We start from the raw sequence: 22921 nt of genomic DNA, 5'->3' as shown, positions 1-22921 counted from the left end.
AGCCCGGCCCTCACCTCCTCCCAGGCTTTTGGAGAGCCTCCGGCTCCTGTCTCGGGCCGCCCTCCGCTCTGCGCCGAGCCGGGCGATCTGTCAGCGGAGCCGGCCGGGGGGAGCCGCCTGGCCCGCCGGGGCTCGGGTTACCAGTGACTGACAGCGTCTCCATGGCGAATAATTTGACTCCGACTATTGTCTGGCGCGGGCAGGCCCCGGGTCAGATAACCAGACCAATCAGGGCTCGGGCCGCAGCGCCTCATGCCCGCTTAGAATAATATTATTAAAAAAGCAGCGAGCAAGCTAGACGGGAGGGAGAGAGCGAGAAGCGAACGAGGGAGCGGCGGGCGGGAGGGCGGGAGGGCGCGGAGCATGCGGAGCCGCGCCGCGGGCGGCCCCCGGGCTTGGACGAGGGCGCTGGCTAGGCGCGCGGCCGGCGGGGGCGTGGAGCGGCGCGGGATCCACGGCCTGCGCGGGGACGTACTGCAGTGACTCCGAGTTCGCCGGGAGCCAGAGCCAGGCCAGGGGCCCCAGTCCGCCTCTTGGCTCAGGACGGTCCGGCGGGGAGGCGCCCATGCCGGACCGCGCGGCGCGCTGAGGGCGCGCGGGCGGGCGCGGGAGCAGCCGGCACCATGTCCATGCTACCCACCTTCGGCTTCACGCAGGAGCAAGTGGCGTGCGTGTGCGAGGTGCTGCAGCAGGGCGGCAACATCGAGCGGCTGGGCCGCTTCCTGTGGTCGCTGCCCGCTTGCGAGCACCTCCACAAGAATGAAAGCGTGCTCAAGGCCAAGGCGGTGGTGGCCTTCCACCGCGGCAACTTCCGCGAGCTCTACAAGATCCTGGAGAGCCACCAGTTCTCGCCGCACAACCACGCCAAGCTGCAGCAACTGTGGCTCAAGGCACACTACATCGAGGCGGAGAAGCTGCGCGGCCGGCCCCTGGGCGCGGTGGGCAAGTACCGCGTGCGCCGCAAGTTTCCACTGCCGCGCTCCATCTGGGACGGCGAGGAGACCAGCTACTGCTTCAAGGAGAAGAGTCGCAGCGTGCTGCGCGAGTGGTACGCTCACAACCCCTACCCCTCACCCCGCGAGAAGCGCGAGCTGGCAGAGGCCACGGGGCTCACCACCACACAGGTCAGCAACTGGTTCAAGAACCGGCGGCAGCGCGACCGGGCAGCCGAGGCCAAGGAAAGGTACGAGTAAGTAGAGCTTCCACACCAGCTTCCCCAGGGGTCGAGGGAGAGGGGGTCCCGGGACGTCTGCTCAGCCCCTGGAGAGGTCTGAACTGGGCCCCTGATCCCAGCCAGGGCCCTGCTGCGGCCTGATCTAACCCGGACTGCTCTTTCGGGAGACCAGAAGATCAGAAATTTGTCTAAAGCGGGCAAAGCAATCGGAAAGTCATCAACTAATTCCCTGGTCTTTTGTGCGCAAACGTGGAGAAGCAGCGAGCCTCGGGGTCAAGGCAAGACAGTAGGCCTGGATTCCAGGCAAGGGGGGCGGGTACCGCAGGCAGAGCCTGAGAGTTCTCTGAAGGTCGGAGGGCTGAGGGGTTTGGCGAGGACTATCGGGGTTGCGGGTTTTAAGACTGCGTGCGAGAATTCACCAGCTCTTCCTGGAACTTTCCGTCTGCCTCACTCAGCAGCACCAGGCTGTGTGATTAGGGGTCAGGACTGGGATTGGAACTTGCCTGATACAACCTGGATGTAGAGGGGCCTAGAAGAATTTTCCTTGTCTGGATAAGGGGGTTGATAGGGAAAGCGTTTTATCCCGCATTGAAAGGACCAAGAGGCAAAAGGCTTGGGGAGGAAGTGTCAGCTCCCGGAGAGAAGAAAAACACATGTCCCCTTTTCTGCCCTGTTGGACCCAGCAGCCTTGGATTGCCAAGCCTTTAGCTCCTCTCTCCTTAGGCTCTACCCTCTCTGGCGGGTAGGTCGGTAGGTCTGGGGTGAGCTGAGAGCAACAGAAGGGCTGGGAGTCACCCGTCCTCAGGGAAACCTGGACTTCCTAAACTAGCCTTGCAGTTGACAATGAGGTCCCTGTGGCTTTGGTCTCTCAGAACTCCAGATCTGGAGGAGGAGATGGGAGAGAAACTGTGGGAACAGACTCCAACCTGAGTGTAACAGAAAAACAAGACACCTGGGGTCTGTGGTACTGGGTGTGTGCAGCCCAGAGTGAAGGGCGGGGGTCAGACTGGGGGTGCTGAACAGTGTAATCTGAGGTGGGGAGGAGGCTTCCAGCTGACCCTGGTCTCTAAGACCATGAGGGTGGGGTATCCACAGTTGTAAGGATTCGGCTCCCAGCCCTGTGGAAAGTCCTCTTCCAGAAAAACAGAAAGAAAAGGCCCTGGAAAGCCAGTACAGAGAGAATTTACCTAAGAATTCAGATTTCCAAATTTGGGTGAGGGGCTGTTGGTGAAAGACCCTGCGGGAGGGGGGTTCTCCCTGTGGAGGTCCCCCTCCAGCCAGACTGGCATGTATCCAGAATCCTGAAGAACTAAGTGCACAGGCCAGGCCCCAGGTGAAGGCGGAAGAGTTTCTCAGTTTCTAGTTTGGTGGAAGAATCTAGGCCAGGATTAGCAACCGTCTTCCCTCTCTCTTCTCTCAAAAGTCACCCTCCACATGCCCAGCCTCAGGCCCCAGGTGAAGCTTCCACTGGGAGCTGGGAAAAGGGCATCTTTGCCCTGGGAAAGGGCACCTTTGCACCCTTCTGGCCTGGTTCCGTAGCCCCACAGGGAAAACTCTAACGCGGCCCGACAGTTTGGAACTAGAGGGAAAAGACCCTTAGCTCTGGAAACCTGTCCCTCTGACAGAGATTTCCCTCAGGCAGAGGAAAGCAAAGGGAGATGAGGACCTGCGAGATTTCTCAACCTCAAGTCCTCAAGTGGACCCTCAGCCTAGAATCCAGGGTTCCTGACTCTCCTGGTACCAGTTCTCCGCAACAAACCCTGGCTTTGTGTTCAGCCAGGAGGGATCTGAAAATCCAGGCACCTTCTCTTCCTCCCTGTTCCTCTCGGTGACAACTCCATGAACCCTGCTCGCCTGCCCCTCTGCTCTGGAAAAGAAAGGTTAGCCACTCAGTGGGGGCAGGCATGGAGGGCAGACACACGGAGAGCAGAAAGGTATTCCTGAGATTAAGAGCTGGAAAGGTGGGGAGACAGAAATGATACCGGGAGAAAGTACAGAGGAAGAAATCGGGTCTGGAGAGACTAAGAGAACCAGAGCCCAGACCTGGAAGAGAAAATGGTAGAAACCGAAAACACCCGCAGGCTGCGCGCGGCGGCTCTGGCTCCCGGCGACACTGAGCCGAGCGGCCTTGGTTTCCCCGCTGACCCCGCTGCTTTGCTCCTGCTCTTGCAGGGAGAACAGCGAGAACTCCAACTCTAACAGCCACAACCCGCTGGCGGCGTCGCTGAACGGCAGCGGCAAGTCGGTGCTAGGCAGCTCAGAGGACGAGAAGACGCCGTCGGGGACGCCAGACCACTCGTCGTCCAGCCCCGCGCTGCTGCTCAGCCCGCCGCCGCCCCCGGGGCTCCCGTCCTTGCATAGCCTGGGCCACCCTCCGGGCCCCAGCGCCGTGCCCGTGCCCGTGCCGGGCGGAGGCGGCGCGGACCCTCTGCAGCACCACCACGGCCTGCAGGACTCCATCCTCAACCCCATGTCGGCCAACCTCGTGGACCTGGGGTCCTAGAGCCCCACCTGCCTCGACGCGCTTGCCTTCTGGCCTGGGCGCTGGGGACCCAAGAGGGACCGTGTCCGAAGGGCGGCCCGCGCCGGCGGCCCCACCAGGTACTGAAAGGCCCGCGCGCTGAAAGGGCAAGAACTGCCGGCCCGGCCCGGGTAGTACGGATGGCTCTCTGGTTTAGTCTTTGTTCGGGATTTTTTTTTTTTTTCCAACAAGTTGCTTTGAAGGTCCTTTGGAGGCCGGACCGGGTCTTGAACCAGGGAAGGGAATAAATTATACACCATTCTCCTACTCTTTCTCTCTTTCCCTGCCTTCTCCTCCCCTCTCTTCTCTCTCTTCCTTTGCCCTCCTTGCTCATTCGTTCTTCCTCTTCCTTCCCCCTCTTCCTTCCCCTTCTTTCTCTTTCCTCCTTTCCCTTTCTTCTTTCCCCTTTTGTACTGTTTCCTCTGTGCCTCTTACTTGCCACCTCTCACTAGATTTCTGTTACTCATGTCTGTTTTTCTGTCTCCTCTCCACCAGCCTCTTGCGCCTCGCAAGCTGTACCCCTCAGTGTTTCTCCTTATGCCTGACCATCTATGTACCCTCCACCTATTCCTCACTTTCCTAGGCTGGGAGTGGGAGGGAAAAGAGCAAAAAAAAAAAAAAAACAGGGCCTTTGAACCTGGGCTTTCTCCAGAGGCCCTTCCCCAAGGTGTCAGCTTTGTACCCAGTAACTTAAGTGAAGGAGAACGGGCCAAGGAGCAGAAGCCCCTGCACGCCCCCTTGCCTCCAGCCCCTCTGTCTTGGTGAGGCCCCGCTATGCTCTCTTATTCCTCCCCGGACAGTGGCCACCCGGCTCCAAGCGGAGCGTGCCTCTGGAGCTGCGGACTTGCCATCTCCCTGTTATGCCCTCATGTGAATGTTCTTCGGGAAATATTTCTGCTTTTATTTTATAATAAAATTAGAAATCATAAATATAAATATGGATATATACCATGAGGCCTGCCAGCCGGACGTGCAGCTGTGTCTGATTTCCCTACAGGGACTCAACACCCCGGGTGGATCGTTCTGGGCAGCCATGCCCGGTAAGTCCTGGAAACTGGGAGATGCCTTCCCACATACACAACCTATATCAATAGCTAAGTGAAGGGACTGAATACTCTGAAACCTCCTGCCCCAAAGCCCTCTGTCCCTTTTCTTGTCCCTGAAGCTCCCCATAGGAGTGAGGAGGGGGCAGCTGCTCTTGGGGACTCCTCTGCTCCCACCAGCCCAGCAGTGTCCTCAACCGACTCTTTCTTCACCTGGGAATGGGGGTAGGAAATGAGGGGCTGTGTGCGGAAAGTGGGTACATGTGTTTGAAGATGCCAAGGCTGGGGAACAAGTTGGGCCGTGGAGTTTTCCTAAAGGGCAGACTCCTTAGCGGTGAAAGCAATGCCCAGAACCAGGTGGAAGGCACTGGGCAGATTCGCTGGATGAAAGGGCAGCCGCTGATCCAGCCGTGAAGCCGGGATCAGGCGTGTGGCCATGGAGCAAAGGTCTCCATACTTCGAAATCTGTTGGTTTGGGGTGGAGACGAAGGGGCTTGGGGAGGAGGGGAGTCCTGGAGACTGGACAAGCCCAGCTCTTGGAACGCGTGTTCTGAAAGGGAACAAGCAGATGCCAGGACTTGGCTGGTCAGATCGAGGAGTCCCTGCCATGTGTGGTGCCTCTGCGGCCATAAATTAACCTGCACTGCCCCCTCCCCTCTCGGGGATCCAGCTTCCCCGCGCCCCATTCAGCGACACGTCTAAGCCAGTCCTGGCAGATCTGAAGCAGGCGGGACTCCTCGCCAGGGAAGTTGTGGCTTTTTCGTGTCAGGTCTTGGGGGGCTGTTGAAATGATACACTTGGCTCCTCTGTGACCAGGACACTTCTAACTAGATCTGGTGGCCCTGGGTGAGAAGGGATGGAGAGGATGAAGCGTTCTTGCGACCCGTGATCCTGGAGCTCGGGGACTTACTTCTCTGGCACTTGACTCTTTGGTGAAATTACCGCTAGAGGAGAACCCTTTTGCGCCGACTTTCTAAATACCAAGGATCTTTCCCAGTAGAGACCCTTACAATTCCGGAAGCTGGGCGTCTAATTTGGAGCGGGAGGCTTTGCCCCAGACTTCGTTCTGTGCAGGCGTGGGGGTCAGGTTTTACCCAGCAGGGTGAGATAACATCAAGCACCCAAAGTTCCCTGAACCCCAAGAGGAAGTCCAGCCCTGGCAGCTCCTGTGGCCTCTCCTGGAGGCTGTGCTCTCTGCCGCCGAAAACTCAGATTTTCCTCGGTGGGAGTGGCCCCACCCTCGCTGCCTGGCAGGGTGTAGAGCTGAGGATCCAAAGAGGCTCGAGGGATCAAGAAGCTGTCTTGGGTCAGCCAGCAGGTCGGTGATTACTTCTGGAAGGGAGGAAAGACAGTAGTCCCTGGAGCCTGAATCACCCCTATTGCCCCCCATTTTCACACTCACAATCATAGACAAACACACTCTACACCAGCTTTCACAAGGACACATACATATTTACAATTCAATTCACTGTGCCATGCACTGTGGTTAGCACAGAAACACTCACCCGCTCACACTTGGTGGCTACACAAGGAAATCCATCACACAAAACTCCATCACACATATAGTTCACATGCACACGAACAGAAACAAACATACACAGAAACACACAGACACATGTCCTCAGGTGAAACACTCTCCTGCACAGATGTAAGTAGTGAGGTACCTACACAAACAAGCCCTTCCCTCACCGCTGTATTCATGCACTCGAACACAAACCTCTGCTTCTCCCCAGGAACCTGCATATCCACCCCCATAGCCAGTGCCCTTGCCAGCAGCCAGTCCCAGCACATAGACCTGCTGGGGCCAGAACACAGCCCTGAAGCACAGCTGGCCGGGAAAGCCTAGGCTGCAGGAGCTGTGGCCCAAAGAAAGAGATGATGCTAACCCATCATCTCTGCAGATGGTCAGGGCTCCCAGCTGCAGCACCCTCTCTCCCCAGACCCAGATGGGATCCATGGAGTTAGCTGGGAGCTCTGATTTGGCCAGTAGGGGGCGGGGTGCCTGTCTTGGAGCTTTATTCAGGCTTAGTGGTGCTACTTGTTGCAACTTCCTTTTCTCTCCGCCTTGGAAAGTTAAGCCCAAAAATATTTATTTAAAAAGGGAAACTATGCAGAAGTTCTGAAAATAAACCTAAGCAGCTACTTACCCACTGTATAAATCTATACAAGCCAGTCCTCCACTCCACACTCCAATAGACCTACCGCACCAACTGTACATAACTTTTGCACAGACGTTGCCAGGTGAATACAACCATTCCCTGTCCAGGCCTTCATCAAACGGGGTTCTCAATGACTTGTCACCCCTCCCCTCTGCCAGTAGTCACTGAAACTGAGAGTTTTACTCAGGCCACTTGAAGGGAACGCAGCAACTAGAAGCATGAGTCTCCCTTTCTGCTTCCCCAACCACACTTGCTGTTCATTTATTCCCAGCCAGGTCCCATACCCATGCACCCTTGAAGGTGAAACGCTAATGAAGAAGGTAGAATTTAGGCCTTGAGAGCAGCTGGCCAGCTCCTCTGCTTGGGGGACTTAAAAGCCGAGGACTACTGAGGGCAGAAGGGAAACTGAGGGCTGGCTATGCTGCCTCCACAGTCTCCTTCCATGCCGGGAACTCGGCAGCCCTCTCCAGGCCTCAGGTCAGGCCTGGACCTGATGTCCCAATCTTGCAGGGCGTCTCGAGGGAGTGACTCGTCTACCTAAGGAGCAGGTGGTGATGGTGTGCCACACAAGAAAAGGTTAAACAGAGCCAGGGAGATTTGGGGAGACTACAAGTCCACTCAGTCTTCAGTTTAACCCAGTCCCTGTAGGACACACCATTTCAGTACCTGACAAAAACAGGGACCAGTCAAGTGGGGGTACTGAGTCAGGACACAGGGAATTTGGCCTCCTAGATTCCAACAGCTCCCACCTCTTGCCCAGAAGGATGCTGGGCGAGAAGAGGGAAGCGGGCTTTGGACAGGCGATATGTGAACGTCCTCATATTGAGGGGTGGGTGGAGGACGGAGGGCTTGGGCTCATGACTGAGCCCCTTCGTTTTTTTTCGCGTCGCCCATCTCAACGCTGCGGCTTAGGTACCCTTGGCACTCGGAGCCGCCTAGGGAAGCTGGAGAGGAAAGCGACCCAGTGCGCGAGGATGTACTACCAGACGCGAGAAGGCTCTTAAGAGTGCGTGAGCGCCGGTGCGCCTTGAGACGGCAGCTCTTTTGAGTACATAGGTGCGTGGGTGAGCCACTGAGCTGCCCAGGGCACTTGGAGGAGCCCAGAATGCGGCTTGTAAATAGAGGCGCCTGGGGCTGGAGGAGAACCAGCCTCTCCTCTCGCGCCGCGGGAACCCAACCCTGCCCGAACTGGTCCTGATTCCTGAACCCACGGCTGGACGCAGGCAGCCTGAATGAGGAGGAAAAGAGGGGGGCTGGGTTGCTGCTGCCAGGCGTGGGGGGCGCAATGGAGCCCGGAAAGATCTGGAGTCCCTGTGTCAGGGTCAAGGCCTCGCGTGCCTCTTCTCCGGAGCCTCTTCTCGAAACTCCGTGGGTCCCTGTGCGGCTGAAACTCAAAAAAGGTTTCTCATGGGTTGTGGGGTGGAATCGGAGAGGAGAGGATCAGAATAGTGTCCTTCAGAGGGGTGAGTTTTCCCTCCGTTTCTCGTCAATCACAACAGCAGGGTTGCTCCCGCGCTAGGTGAGAGACTAAATAAGACCATGTGGATGCGCCAGAACAAAGACCCCGACAGGCGGCCCTAGTCGCCCCCAAAGGCTCCCTTTCTTGAAGGGCGCACAAACCCGACAGGCTGGCACAAGGGACGCCTTCTTTAGGATGCTAGCAGCCCTGGCAAAGGCCAGGGCTAAATCCAGAACTACCGGCCGCCCGGCCCAGCCGGAGTACCCCGTGCGTCCTCACTGTTTGACTAGCCCGAGGCGGCTGGGACTCTGGCAAGCTGCTACGGGGCGGCTGAAGCCTTCGAAGACCCAGCCGCGCGCTTGATGCCAGGCCCGGCGCGACCGGCTTTCCCAGACAAGTGACCCGCGCGCTGCTGGAGATGACGCGAGGCTCTGGGGCCTGAGCTGCGGGGAGCAGGGGCCCGCGGGACTGGACAGCCTTCTTCTCTGGACCTTGAGCTAGCGGCGCGAGTAGGCCCAGGAGCCGGAACGCTTGGGACGCGCCGCGTGCGATAAAACCATGCGCAACCCCGCAGCCGTCCGGGCTCGGGGCTGGGGGGTGGGCGGGGCGCTTCAGCTCTGCAGGTCCAGAGCACTCAGGCCCAGCTAGCCCAGGCCTGAGATCCTGTAGTCTGCAGGCTGCGTTGCCTCGGTTGCCCCGGCCGGGGAGTCAGCCCAGTCGCCCGAGGTCCTGTAAAGAGAGCGACGGGTCAGACAGGAAGGCGAGAGCAGCCGCGGGGGCGGGCCTTGCAGAGCTGCAGGCCCTCGACTCCCTTCCTTCAGGGTTTTTCCAAGGATTTGTGTTGGCTTCCCAGCCAGGACCTTTCTTTAGTTCCAAAGCTCATTGCTGGCAGCATTATCCGGGTAACTCGCCCTGGGCCATGGAGACGCGGCTCGATGCTAGTGACTTCCCTAGTGCCCAGAGTAACAGGTCATACTTTTCCTTTCTTGAACGCTCACTCCACATCAGGCACTTTACACACCTGGTATCTGTTTAATTCTCACAGAGGCCACACAAAGAAGCTATTATTACTGATACATGAAACCGAGACGTCAGGTTCGGGAACTTGCCCAGAGTCAGACACGTTTACAGCGGTGGGACCGGCATTTGAACTTGGTCCTTGCCAGTATGCAGCGCATGTTTGCGCGGGGCCAGGGATTGGAGAGGCGCCTGGCCCCGGGGTCCTCGGGTGGCCGGGGGTGGGGGGGCGCAGATGCTTCCCTGGGGATCGGAGGCAGCCCTTTGCCGCGGGAGCGAGCTGCGGCATCGGGGCTCGCAGTCCCAGTGACCCGCCCAAGTCCGGTGCAAGCGTTTATCCCTTCAACCATCAGCGTAATTACCCCGTTCCCTCACTTGAGCTCTTCTAGTTTTGAAGCACCATCGAGTACCACCAAGCAGATTTCGACCAGCGCAGGTTACTAGATAGAAAAGATAGAACCTTGGGATCCTAGGGTCAATCTGCTGCCGCTTCCCTCTTCGCCCTCCTGAGACTCCGGCCTTGTCTCTGCCATTCTGATAGGGACAGTGAGGCTGATTGGGGACCCTGAGGGCTGAGACCAGAGTCTTGGGTGGGACACTCTCCTCTTTGTCCGCTTCCAGCCCCACCTCCATTAATCCTGTGCTGCGGACAGGGCTCTCTGGTGGGCTGTAAATAAAAAGCATCATTCACTTAACACAGGTTTACTGCTGGGGTGCAAGGAGATTAGTAAGGAGGCGGAGTCCAGACACTATTTTTCAAAGACCAGAGCGCATCGGACCCATCCCAGTCCGACTCCTCCCCTGCTTCCCCAGCGCACACCCTTCGGGCCCCTCTGGAAGCCCCCATGCCCTTCACCCGTGAAGCAGTAGATGGTGCAAGCGCTCAGATTCCACCCGAGCTAGGTGATTCTGTCAGTGTCAAGATAAGGTGTGTGCAATACCCTGTTGTCCCCAAGCAGAGCCATTGGCGACCCTGAAAAGCTGCCCGGAGACACCTGAACTGATGAGGGAGATTGCTCGTCCAAGTGAATGCATGGGCTCAGCTTAAAGCCAGTCCGGTATGAGTCACTCCTTCGTCCTCCTAAGGGAAGAGCAGGCCCTGGTGGGACGGGCTAGGGAGCTGAAGGAGATTAGAAACAGGGCAAGGCAGAATCGTTTCTAAAAGCAAAATAATGTAGGGATTGCTAGGGTTTGTCCAGTCTTCAGTGGGCTCGTGCTCTTTCTTCTGCATTCTGTTGTTGAGGTGGCTTCTTGAGTTTGGGGAAAATTGTTGTTCAGTCACTAAATCATGTCTGACTCTTTGTGACCCTGTGGACTGTAGCACTCCAGGCTTTCCTGTCCTCCCTATCTCTGGGAGCTTGTTCAGATTCATATCCATTGAGTCAGTGGTGCTATCTGACCATCTCATCCTCAGCCGCCCTTTTCTCCTCCTGCCCTCAATCTTTCCCAGCATCAGGGTCTTTTCCAATGAGTCAACTCTTCGTATCAGGTGGCCAAAATATTGAAGCTTCAGCTTCAGCATCAGTCCTTCCAATGAATATTCAGGGTTGATTTCCTTTAGGGGGAAAAAGCAGACACCAAACCAGCCCAAAGAATAGAGATTGTTCCCTTGGGATTGGGCAAGGGTGCAGAAAAATGGCCACCATCATGGAGCTCCAGATGCTGCTACAGAGACTTAAATGTATCTCAAAATCAGAACAAACCATCCCTGAAATCATTCAAAGGAATGCCTAACCACTGAAAGAAAGGGATCTGTTCTGACAGGCCACTTCCAAACCTTCCCCGGAGGAAGCAGGCAGAGCTGAGAACTTGAGTTTTGGTCTCTCACTGGACCTGTCAGTTAAGGCTCCCAACAAATGAGTTGTGAGCCAGAGATTTCCACAGCAGGTGAATACTGAATTTTGTGGGTGATCCCCAAAGGGATGTAGCTTTTTTTTTTAACTGAAGAAAATGGAGAGTCAAGAGTTCTATTTACTCTGAAAGACTAGACCTTGGTGTCAGTTCAGAGCTATAGATAAAATCAAGAGTTACTTTATCATTTACTTATTTCTTTAAAGAACTAGGTTAAGCAATCACCCTAAAGGCAGATAAATATTTAGTAGGAATATTAAATAGACAAGGCTTCAGAGGAAGGATGAAGGTCCAGAATGGGTGGAGCCAAGACACAGTATCCGGGGTTAGGCAGTCCTCCTTCCCTAGAGATCAGGAACCAAGAGGGGGCAGGGAGGCACAAGTAGGTAATGCCACATCACCCAGAAGCAGCTGGAATGTGTTGGGCACCAAACTTGAGACCAGGAAAGAATCAAAATGTCACCATACCTGGTAGCTATGTCAACAAAAGTGTGCCCCAGGCTCAAAGTCTACCCAACACAAACCAGCTTCCAATTCAGATGGAGCTGAGGCAAAGCCCAAGAAAAGAGACTGTATTACGTATGTTTGTAGACAAATCCCAAAACAAGAGTTTATTTCTCATCCACATTCATAACAGTCTAGTGGAACATTTCTGGGCAACAGGTGGCTTCCCATGGGGTGGTTCAGGGACCAAGCCTTCCTTATCAGGTGGCTCCACCCTTAGAGTCTTTTGTATTCAGTTGCCATATGGGTAAGAAGCATGAAAGACAGGCATGGGAGGGGTGGGTGAGGTGAGGGGGTTTGGAGTGGTACACATCACTTCCACTTGCATTCCATGGAACGGAACTTAGTCATTTGATCAAGTAAACTGCAAGGGAAATTGCGAAAGGAAGCTACCTGTGTGACCAGAAAGATATCCCAGGAAACAGATTTACTGACTTTTTATGGTTAGTCAGCCCTCAGTGATTTTAAAGCTGAGAGATCTGTAAATTTTCCCTTTGCATGCATCTATATGTATTTTTTTTTACAATTATGAGTTAGAATACTGTTTTTTGTTTATTGTCTTGCTTGTCTTGGTTTTTCTGGGGTGAGGAATACACATGGAGATACCACTCTTACATTATAGGTCACTTCACTTCTCTGGGCCTCAGTTTCCTCATCTGTTTCATAGTATATTAATTAGGGCAAGGTTCAGCTAAACGTGATTAAAAAAAAAAAAAACCCAAATCAGAGTCGCTTAAGCATAATAGAAGATCATTTCTCTCACAGATTAACATCTATGTAGGCAATCTAAGATTGATGCAAACCCAAGCTCTTCCTACTTTGTTGTTGTCTCTGAAGAAGTCTAGACATTGACTTACAAGATGGGCACTATAAATCACCTGATTTTATAATTTTTGTTTACTTATTTATGACTGTGCTGGGCTTTCTCTAGTTGTGGAGATCAGGGGCTACTCTCTCGTTGCAGTATGTGAGCTTCTCATTTCAATGGCTCCCCTCATTGCAGAGTCCAGGCTTTAGAGCACGGGCTCAGTAGTTGTGGTACATGAACTTAGTTGCCCCTTGGCCTGTGGAATCTTCCCGGACCAAGAATTGAACCTGTGTCCCTGCACTGGCAGGCGGATTCTTAACCTCTGAACCACCAGGAAACTCCTAAATCACCCATTTGAAATATGCTCAAAGAGCTAAAAGAAACTATATCTAAAGAACTAAAAGAAAGCATGAGAACTATGTCACACCAAACAGAGAATATCAATAAAGAAATCAGAACTACAAAAATAAATTATATAGGAATTTTGGCATTGAAAATTACAATAAATAAAATGAAACATTTTTACTAGAGGGAGTCAATAACAGTTTTAAGCTGACAGGAGAAAGAATCAGCCAACAAAATTATCCAGTTTGAGCAACAGAAAAAAGAATGAAGAAAAATGAACAATGTCTATGAGACCTGCAGGGCACCAGTGAGCATACCAACCTAGGCATACTGGGAGTTCCCTGAAGAAGAAGAGAGAGAAAAGGGCAGGAAGACTATTTGAAGAAATAATGGCTAAAAACTTCCCAAATTTGATGAAAAACATTAATTTACATATCCAAGAAGCTCAATAACCTTTATGTAAGATAAATTCAAAGAGAGCCACACTGAAACATATCATGATCAAACCATCAAGACAAAGACAATCTCTTTGGATACACTGTATGCAGAATCTTAGTTCCCCAACCAGGGATCAAACCCACACCCCTGGCAATGGAAGTATGGAGTCTTACACACTGGATTGCCAGGGAAGTCCCAAGAATCTTTTTTTAAATTGAAGTTTAGTTGCTGTACAATATTATATGTTATAGGTGTACAATACAGTGATTCACAATTTTTAAATGTTATGGTCCATTTATAGTTATTATGAAATATTGGCTATATTCCCTGTGTTGTACAATATACCCTTGTAGCTTACTTTGTACAGAATAATTTGTGCTTTTTAATCCCCTATCCCTGTCTTGTCCCACCTCCTTCGCCCCTCCCCACTGGTAACCACTAATTTGTTCTCTATATCTGTGAGACTGGTTTTGTTGTTGTTCTATTCACTAGTTTCTCCTATCGTTCAGATTCCACATATAAATGATATCATATAGTATTTGTCTTCCTCTGTCTGACATTTCATCTAGCATACTACAAGTCCATCTATGTTGCTGAAATGGCAAGATTTCATTCTGTTTTTATGGCTGAGTAGTATTCCATTGGAGAAGGAAATGGCAACCCACTCCAGTGTTCTTGCCCGGAGAATCCCAGGGACGGGGGAGCCTGGTGGGCTGCCATCTATGGGGTCGCACAGAGTCGGACATGACTGAAGTGACTTAGCAGCAGTAGCAGCAGTATTCCATTACATATATATACCAGGCTTCCCTGGTGGCTCAGGAGTAAAGAACCCACCTGCTAATTCAGGAGATGTGGGTTTGATCCCTGGGTCAGGAAGATGTCCTGGAGAAAGAAATGGCAACCCACTCCAGGATTCTTGCCTGAGAAATCCCATGGGCAGAGGAACCTGGTGGGCTATAGTCTATGGTCGCAAAGAGCTGGACATGACTGAGAGCCTAAATATCAACAACTATATATGGACTTTCCTAGTGGGTAAGCTAGTAAAGAATCTGCCTGCAATGTGGGAGACCTCGGTTTGATCCCTGGGTTGGAAAGATCCCCTGAAGAAGGGAACGGCTACCCACTCCAGTATTCTGGCCTGGAGAATTCCATGGACTATATAGTCCATGGGTCTCAAAGAGTCAGACATGACTGAGTGACTTTCACATATATATATATATCACATCTTCATCCATTTGTCTTTTGATGGACACTTGGGTTGCTTCCATATATTGACTACTGTAAATAGTGCTGCTATGAGCATTGGAGTGCATGTATCTTTTTGAATCTGTGTTTTTGGCTTTTCCAGATATATACCCAGGAATGGAATTGCAGTGTCATATGGTAGTTCTATTTTTAGTCTTTGAGAAAACTGCATACTGTTTTCCACAGTGGCTGCACCAGTTAACATTCTCACCAACAGTCTTCTACTGGAATAGACACCTACTCAGGATATGGATTTACTTTCCCTACCAAAACAACCATCCATGGGCTTGTAGATTGCCTTAGTCACCATCATGGTATTGCATACAGCATTGCTTCTGATCAAGGAATACACCCACACAAAAGAAGCACAGCAGTAGAGCCATGCTCCTAAGATTGACTGACCTTACCATGTCCCCCACCATCCTGAGGAAGCTGACTTGATAGAAAGGTAGAATGATCTTTTGAAGATTTAGTTACAGCATCAGCTGGATGGCAATGACTAGGGTGAGGTTCCTGAGAAAGCTGTATATGCTCTGAATCTACATCCATTTATGGTGCTGTTTTTCCCATAGCCAGACCTCACAGGTCTGGGAATCAAGGGGTAGAAATGGCAATGCCACCACTCACTATTCCTCCTAGTGACTCACAAGGAAAGTTTCTGCTTTCTGTTCCCACAACATGATGCTCTACTAGAAGTCTTAGTTCCAGAAGGAGAAATGCTTCCACCAGGAAACAAAACAATGATTCCACTGAACTGGAAGTTAAGACAGCCACCTGCCCACTTTGGGTTCCTCATGCCTCTGAATCAACAAGCAAAGAAGGGAGTTACTGTGCTGGCTGTGGTAATTGGTCCTGATTGCCAAACGGAAGTTGGACTGCTCCTGCACTCCGGAGGTAAGGAAAAGGATGTCCTGGGATACAGGAGATCCCTTAGCTTATCTCTTAGTAGTACCATGCCTTGTAATTAAGGTCAATGGAAAACTACAACAACCCAGACCAGGCAGGACTACTAAGGGCCCAGAGCCTTGAGGAATCAACCCACCAGTTGAAGAACTATGACCAGCTGAAGTCCTAGCTGAAGGCAAAGGTTTAGAATGGGTAATGGAAGAAGGTAATTATGAATACCAGCTCCAACTATGTGACCAGTTAGAGAAATGAGGACTGCAGTTGTCAAGAGTATTTCATCCTTATTTTTCTATTTATATTTTTGTGTATAATATAAGCATATATATTGGGCTGCCACAGTGGCTCAGTGGTAAAGAATCCACCTGCAGTGCAGGAGACGCAGGAGACGTGGGTTCTGTCCCTGGGTCAGGAAGATCCCCTGGAGAAGGGCATAGCAACCCACTCCAGTATTCTTGCCTAGAGAATCTCATACAGAAGAGCCGAGAAGGCTATAGTCCATAGATCGCAAAGAGCTAGACACAACTGAAGCGATTGAGCATGCAAATGCATGCATATATATCTGCCTGTCAAATGCAGCAGATGCAAGAGACACAGGATCGATCCCCGGGTAGGGAAGATCCCCTCGAGTAGGAAATGGCAATCCACTCCAGTATTCTTGCCTGGAAAATTCCATGGACAGAGGAGCCTGGTGGGGTTCAGTCCTTGGTGTCTCAAAGAGTTGGACACAACTGAGCAACTGAGCACATACACATGCATATATATTAAGCAAATATCATTGGGTTTTTTCCTCTATTTCCTTATCATGTAGCATAAGATGCATTGACGTATATTATAGCACATACATTTTGTTAATTTTACATCATAGTATTTAAGTTATGGGATATCAAGGAGAGGAGTGAACATAGTTCAAGGATTTTCCCTCCTCTTCTGGGGATGGGGTTGGTGCATTTTCAATCGTACTCAGGATAGTTGAATCATTCTTGGAATTATGACCTAGTTATTGTCTTAATTTGCACATTAAGTTTGGTTTAAGGAGCTATATATGTCAAGTTGACAAAGGGTAGGCATCTGAAGGTTTTAATTTCATGTGAAGCTTGGCTGGGCCACAAGATAGATATCTGATTGAACATTATTTCTGATGAAAATCGAAATGGCCATATGTTATCATGTCACACTTGTTCGAATGAGTATTATCAAAAAGGCAAGAAATAGTAAGCATTGGCAAGGAGGTGGAGAAAAGGGAATCCTTGTACACTGTTGGTGGGAATGTAAATTGGTGCAGCCACTGTGGAAGACAGCATGGAGATCCTGAAAAAATAAGAATAGAACTATCACATAATACAGCTATCCCACTTCTGAATATGTATTCAAAGAAACCCAAAAACTCTCATTTGGAAAGGTATATGCACCCCTATGTTTATCCCAGCATTATTTACAATACCAAGATATGGAAGCAGCCTAGGTGCACATCAATAGGTGAATGAAAAAAGAAGATGTGGTGTGTATATATATATATATATATATATATATATACACACACACACACAATATATATACATACAATATATATACTATATATATTGTATATAATATATATTGTATATATATATATATATATACAATACAATATTATTCAGTCATTAAAAAAATAAAATATTGCCATTTGCAACAACATGGACCTTCAGGGTATATGGTAAGTAAAAGAAGTCAGATGGAAAAAGACAACTAGGATATGATTTCACTTATATGTGGAATATAAAGAACAAGCAAAAATGAAATAAATGAACAAAACAAGTGAAAACCAACATATAGATACAGAGAACAGAGTAATGGTTACCAGAGGGAACTAAATCTATGTATATGATATGGCCTCCCTTGATTCTGCTTCTCTGGACAATGACAGTGACAGTCGCTCAGTTGAGTCTGATTTTTTGTGGCCCCATGGACTGTAGCCCTCCAGGCTTCTCTGTCCATAGAATGCTCCAGGCAAGAATACTGCAGTGGGTAGCCATTCCCTTCTCCAGGGGATCTTCCTGACCCAGGGATCAAACCCAGGTCTCCTGCATTGCAGGCAGATTCTTTACCATATGAGCCACCAGGGAAGCAGCTTTTCCAAGATAGACCAACCAGGTGACCCAAGCGGAAAAATATAAAGAATTATTTTTCACACTCTTTAGTACTTTGTATGTATGCCCAGTAGGCTATTAATATCATTTATTTTCTGGTAAATGATATACTATACCTATATCTTCCCACCTCACCACCATCTGCTATTGACCCTTGTAATTTAGTCTCCACACCTTGGTTAATGATAGAACTTGCAATCTGTAGCTGACCAAATGCTGCGCAGAATAAAGACTACATTTTCTGACCTCCCTTGCAGCTAAACATACCACACAACTAAGTTTTGGCTAATGAATATTATTGAAATGTTGTATGTAAACTTTTGGAAGTGTTTTTCAAGGAAGAGGATCCCTTTCTTCTCCCTTCCTCCTTTTTGCTGATAGGAATATAGATGCGATGGCCAGAGCTAGCACAGCCTTCTTGGACCATGAGGCAACATGCTGAAATTGGTGGAGCAGTCAAACAGAAGGAGCCTGATTCTAATATAACTTTGGAGTAGGTATTCTAGCCCTCAACCTCCTACTCCAGATTTCCTTAATATAAAAGAGAAATAAACCCCTATTTTATTTAAGCTACTAATCCCATAGGTTTCTCACATGTGTAGGTATATCTAATTCTAACTGAAAACTACTTTTCCAAATTCAAAGAGTATAATATTCCTATCTGGAACCCTATGGCTCTTTTACTTGTGTAATTTGCTTTTCTTCTTTCACTGTTTCTCTGAGGTGTAGTATTCTCTGACCATGCCTAGTTCACAAAAGTACAGAAAACTTGCATTCAAAGTATTGCCTAAGGCAAAGAAATGGCTTAACTGAGAAGTTGTAACTCCTAGTTCTCCAGTGCATGCTGTCCCCACGCATGCACTTGTGAAAACATAAGTTCAGCATAGTCCGGGCAACCAAATGAAGAAAGTTTCCAGCTACTCCTATGCCTAGATTAATTTGTCTGGACCCAAGAGGCTACCAGATATGTTCCCACTTTTATTTTGGGTCCTTCTCAGGCTGGCATACCCCTGAAAGAGATTTAAAAATCCACAGATGTTCCTTGATAGCAATGGTGGGGGTGGGGGCTGTGATGAGCTTTTGAAAGGCATAAAATATTGACTTTATCCCCTTCCCAGACTTGGTAAAACCTTGGTATTCCCCAGGTTTGGTAAAATCAGTACCAAAACTATTTCATTTTTATAAATGATCTGGAGGACCATGGTGAAACCGCTAGTTTTGCAAATGACACTGTGCTCTAGTAGTGAGTGAAGGACTCAGAGGCTGAGAACAAATTCAGGAAGATCTCATAAAGGCACCTGAGTAGGCAGACCAGTGACAGGTAAACTGAGGCAAGCAAATAAGCGACTGGAGGTACATAATAATCTAAATCTGTGGGTTGGGGAGCTGGAGGTGAAGGCACAGGGATTATTATTAACTCCTCTCCAAAGACATTACCCAATGAGCTTGTCTAGCTGAGAAGGTCAATGCAGTTCAGCCGCACAACATTGATCGAGAGTCTCTGATGTGCCAGGCATCATACCAAGTGCCAGTTTATAAACACGTGTCAGAGGTAGGCCCTACCCTCATGGGGTGTGTGCTCTAGCTCCAAATGTCACCATGGAGGGAGTTGGAATATTCTCCTTCCTGCTCTCTGGGACATTGTGTGCAAAATTGATCAGTGTGCCCAGAATCCAAAACAGAGCTTGGGAAGGTTCAATGAAGAGGTGGAACCAGAGGGCAGGCATCTGCCATCAAGCATTGGTTGCAGAGGTGAGGGTTCCACTCTGACCCCAGATTTATACGTCACCTCCTCTGTGAAGACCTACCTGACTGTCTCCCCCAGGTAGAAATGACCTACACTTACTTTAGTTTGTAAACAATTCTGTCATGTAACTTCACTCCAACTACTTTTTTTTTTTTAATATTTCTTATCTTTCCTTCCAAAATACCTGAAAGCAAAGACCTTACAAGGTTTTGCATCCTTAGTATTTAGTATAGTATGTTCATATAGTACATGCTCCATAAATATATTTCATTGGTCTCTAAAATATATTGTTCATATGCTATATCAGATAAAAAACATTTGATCATGTTCCATTTGTTTAAGTATATTGTATACTTTTTCTATACATTAGAAAACAAAAATAATGTGAACTGAATGAGGTATGAAATTGAATATAATGTTCTAAAAATCTTATTTTTAAACAAGACGTCAATAACAATAATGGATACAAATTCATATTTCAAATAGCCCTTGATAAGTTCAATTTTTTTTTTTCATCTGACTGGGTCTGTCCTGATTAGAATATCATTGTTTTTACCCAATAACATAGCAGATGAAGTGTCATCAGATAAAATGTCACTGAACATTTTATGGCCTGATTTGCCATTAGAATATATATATATTTAAATTTTTTATTCTTTTTTTTTTTTTTGGCTGTGCTGGGTCTTTGCCAAGGCAGGCAGGCTCCTCGGTATGTGAGATCTTAGTTCCCCAAACAGGGATTGAACCTGCGTCTCGTGTATTGGAAGTGCAGCGTCTTAGCCACTGGACCACCACAGAAGTCCCTAGAATATTTATTTTTATTTTTATTTTTTTTAGAATATATATTTTTAATAAACTAATTTCAGAGCAGTTTTAGGTTCACAATGGACCAGAAGATACAGAAATTTCCCGCACACTGTCTTCCCCAGCACAAGCATAGCCCCCTCACAGATGCACCATTATCACCCAGAGCCCGTCGTGCAGAGTTCACTTGCAATGCTGCACTTTGCATGAGTTTGCACAAGTGTATGTGGGTGTGTGTCCACCATTATAGTATTATGCAGAATAGTTTCACCGCCCTGAAAATCCTCTGCACTCCCTCTATTCATCTTGCCCACCTCCTCCAATCCCTCATCTTTTCACTATTGTTACGGTTTTCCTTTTTTGGGAATATCACATAGCTGGAATCATACAGTGTATAGCCTTTTCAGATTGACTTCTTTCACTTAGCCATATGCGCTTAAGTTTACGCATGGCTTTCCATGGCTTGATAGCATATCTTTTTAATGCTGCATAATATTGCATTGTCTGGATGTACCACAGTTTATTTACCCACTCATCCATTGAAGGACACCTCAGTTGCTTCCGAGTTATGGCAATTATGAATTAAGTAGCTATAAACATCTGTGTACAGGTTTCTGCATGAACATATTTTTCAGTTCCTTTGGGTAAATAGCAAGGAGACTGACTGTTGAGTCAAATGGTAAGAATATGTTTAACTTTGTAAGAAACCACCAAACTGTCTTCCAAAGTGGCTGTACTATTTTTCATTCCCATCAATAACAAATGAGGGTTCCTGTTGCTCCACATCCTTACCAATATCTATCTGTGTGTGCCTGAGTGCTCAGTAATGTCTGACTCTTTGCGACTGCATGGACTACAGCCTGCCAGGCTCCTCTGTCCATGTGATTTTTCAGGCAAGAATATTGGAGTGAGTTGCCATTTCCTACTCCATGGGAACTTCCCAACCCAGGGATCAAACCAGTGTCTCCTGCACTGGCAGGCAGATTCTTTACCACTGAGCTACCTGGAATGTTGTCTATGTTCTGAACTTTGGCCATTCTAATAGGTGTGTAGTGTTCTCTCGTTGTTGCTTCCTTTTCCCCCCATTGTTCTGCTTGCATTATTGTTTAGTTTTTCAACCTAAAGATTATTTGCAAAATTCTCTTCTTCAACCACTGGGCATGAGTAACTTCCTTAAATCTTGCAATGAGCATCCTGGCACTCAAGCGTTTCTCTAACACAAGGAAGACAAACGATAAAGGGCCTTGCTGACAATCGTTTTGGGGAACATCACCTCTTCCTTCAGAGGATCTTGTAGACAGCAGGTAGCATATCTCCACCTGAAACAAGATCTGAAGGTGGGTACCAACCTCAACCTATATAATATCTTTTCACTTTTTACTGATTTATTTCTTTTTGGCTGTGCTGGGTCTTCATTGCTGTGTGGGCTTTTCTCTAGTTGTGGTGAGCAGGGGACACTCTCTAGTTGAGGTACACTGGCTCCTCATTACAACGGCTCCTCTTGCTGTGGAGCATGGGCTCCAGGGAGCTTCAGTAGTTGGGGCACATGGGCTCAGTAGCTGTGGCTCGAAGGCTCTAGAGCACAGGATCAATAGTTGAGGTGCATGGGCTTAGGTACTCTGCGGCATGTGGGATCTTCCAGGATCAGGGATGGAACTCGTGTCTCCTGCATTGACAGGTGGATTCTTTACCACTGGGTCACAGGGAAGCCCCTCAATCTATATGTGAAATATTAGTAAAGCTCCATTTAAAATTTTATAGGTAAAATTAAAATATGAAGGTAAGTTCTGTTATTTTCTTGTCTCACCCCTAATGGATTATTTTGTGAATTGAAAACAGAATAATTTGAATAGAGAAGAAGGAGTGTAGAGCTAAAGGCAGATTTAGAAAAGCTAATTTTGATTCACTAAGTGAATCAGAACATGGTGGCAAATCTTTTTACACCTCTTTCAGCAAGAGGCGGAATTTATCTCCTTTCCCCTAGAAACTGGGTGGGGCCTCTGACTACTTCAACCAGTAGGATGCAGTGGAAGAGGCATTATGTGACTTTTATGGTTGTAAAAGGCCGTAAAACTTCCACCTTCATCACTGGAACCCTCACTTGTAGAGCTCTAAGCTTTGGTGTAAAACGCCCTACTTCCCTGAGGCTATGTGCCGGAGCACCAAAAGGGGCCCTGACAGGTCCAACCCAGGCCAAGGAGCCAGACATACAAGAAAAGCTGCCCTGCACCCTGCAGACCAGCCCACAGGTCAATTAAGTGCCCCTGTAGGACCTCTGTCGATGCCACAGGGAACAGATGAATCAGGCAAGTGATCTCTGAATTCCTGACACATGAGGTCATGAGATATAAGAACATGGCTGAGGTTTTTTAAATTTTTATTTTATATTATGATCCTGTTGATCAAGGCTTCCCAGGTGGCACAGTGGTAAAGAACCCACTTGCCAATATAGGAGACACAGGAGACTTAGGTTTGACCCCTGGGTCAGAAAGATTCCCTGGAGTAGAAAATGGCAACCCACTCCAGTATCTTGCCTGGAGAATTCCATGGACAGAGGAACCTGATGGGTGAGCTACAGTCCATGGGGTCGCAAAGAGGTGGCACAGCTGAGCAACTGAGTGCACACGCACGCATGGCTGATTTATAATGCGTTAGTTTCAGGTATACAGCAAAGTGATTCAGGTATACACATCTATTCTTTTTCAGATTCTTTTCCCATATAGGTTATTACAGAATATTGAGTGGGGTTCTCTGTGCTATACAGTAGAATCCTT

At 49.0% G+C, this 22921-nt stretch overlaps 1 protein-coding gene across 2 annotated transcripts; it reads left to right on the top strand.

Annotated features, from left to right (window-relative positions):
• Positions 1 to 357: 357 nt before the first annotated feature.
• SIX2 (SIX homeobox 2) lies at positions 358 to 4649 on the top strand. Of its 2 annotated transcripts, none has more exons than XM_027555162.1 (2): positions 358 to 1189; positions 3347 to 4649. In XM_027555162.1, exons 1-2 carry the CDS (start codon positions 624 to 626, stop codon positions 3675 to 3677), a joined length of 897 nt encoding a protein of 298 aa, XP_027410963.1. In that variant the 5' UTR covers positions 358 to 623; the 3' UTR covers positions 3678 to 4649. The 2 variants fall into 2 exon arrangements, with proteins under 2 accessions (XP_027410963.1, XP_027410965.1); XM_027555164.1 differs by having other exon boundaries at positions 362 to 1183.
• Positions 4650 to 22921: the final 18272 nt, after the last annotated feature.

The sequence above is a fragment of the Bos indicus x Bos taurus genome, chromosome 11, assembly GCF_003369695.1.
Source record: "Bos indicus x Bos taurus breed Angus x Brahman F1 hybrid chromosome 11, Bos_hybrid_MaternalHap_v2.0, whole genome shotgun sequence".
In the NCBI taxonomy this organism is placed as follows: Eukaryota; Metazoa; Chordata; class Mammalia; order Artiodactyla; family Bovidae; genus Bos; species Bos indicus x Bos taurus.
The sequence above is the reverse complement of the archived record's forward strand: the minus strand, read 5'-3'. Positions and strand labels throughout refer to the sequence as shown.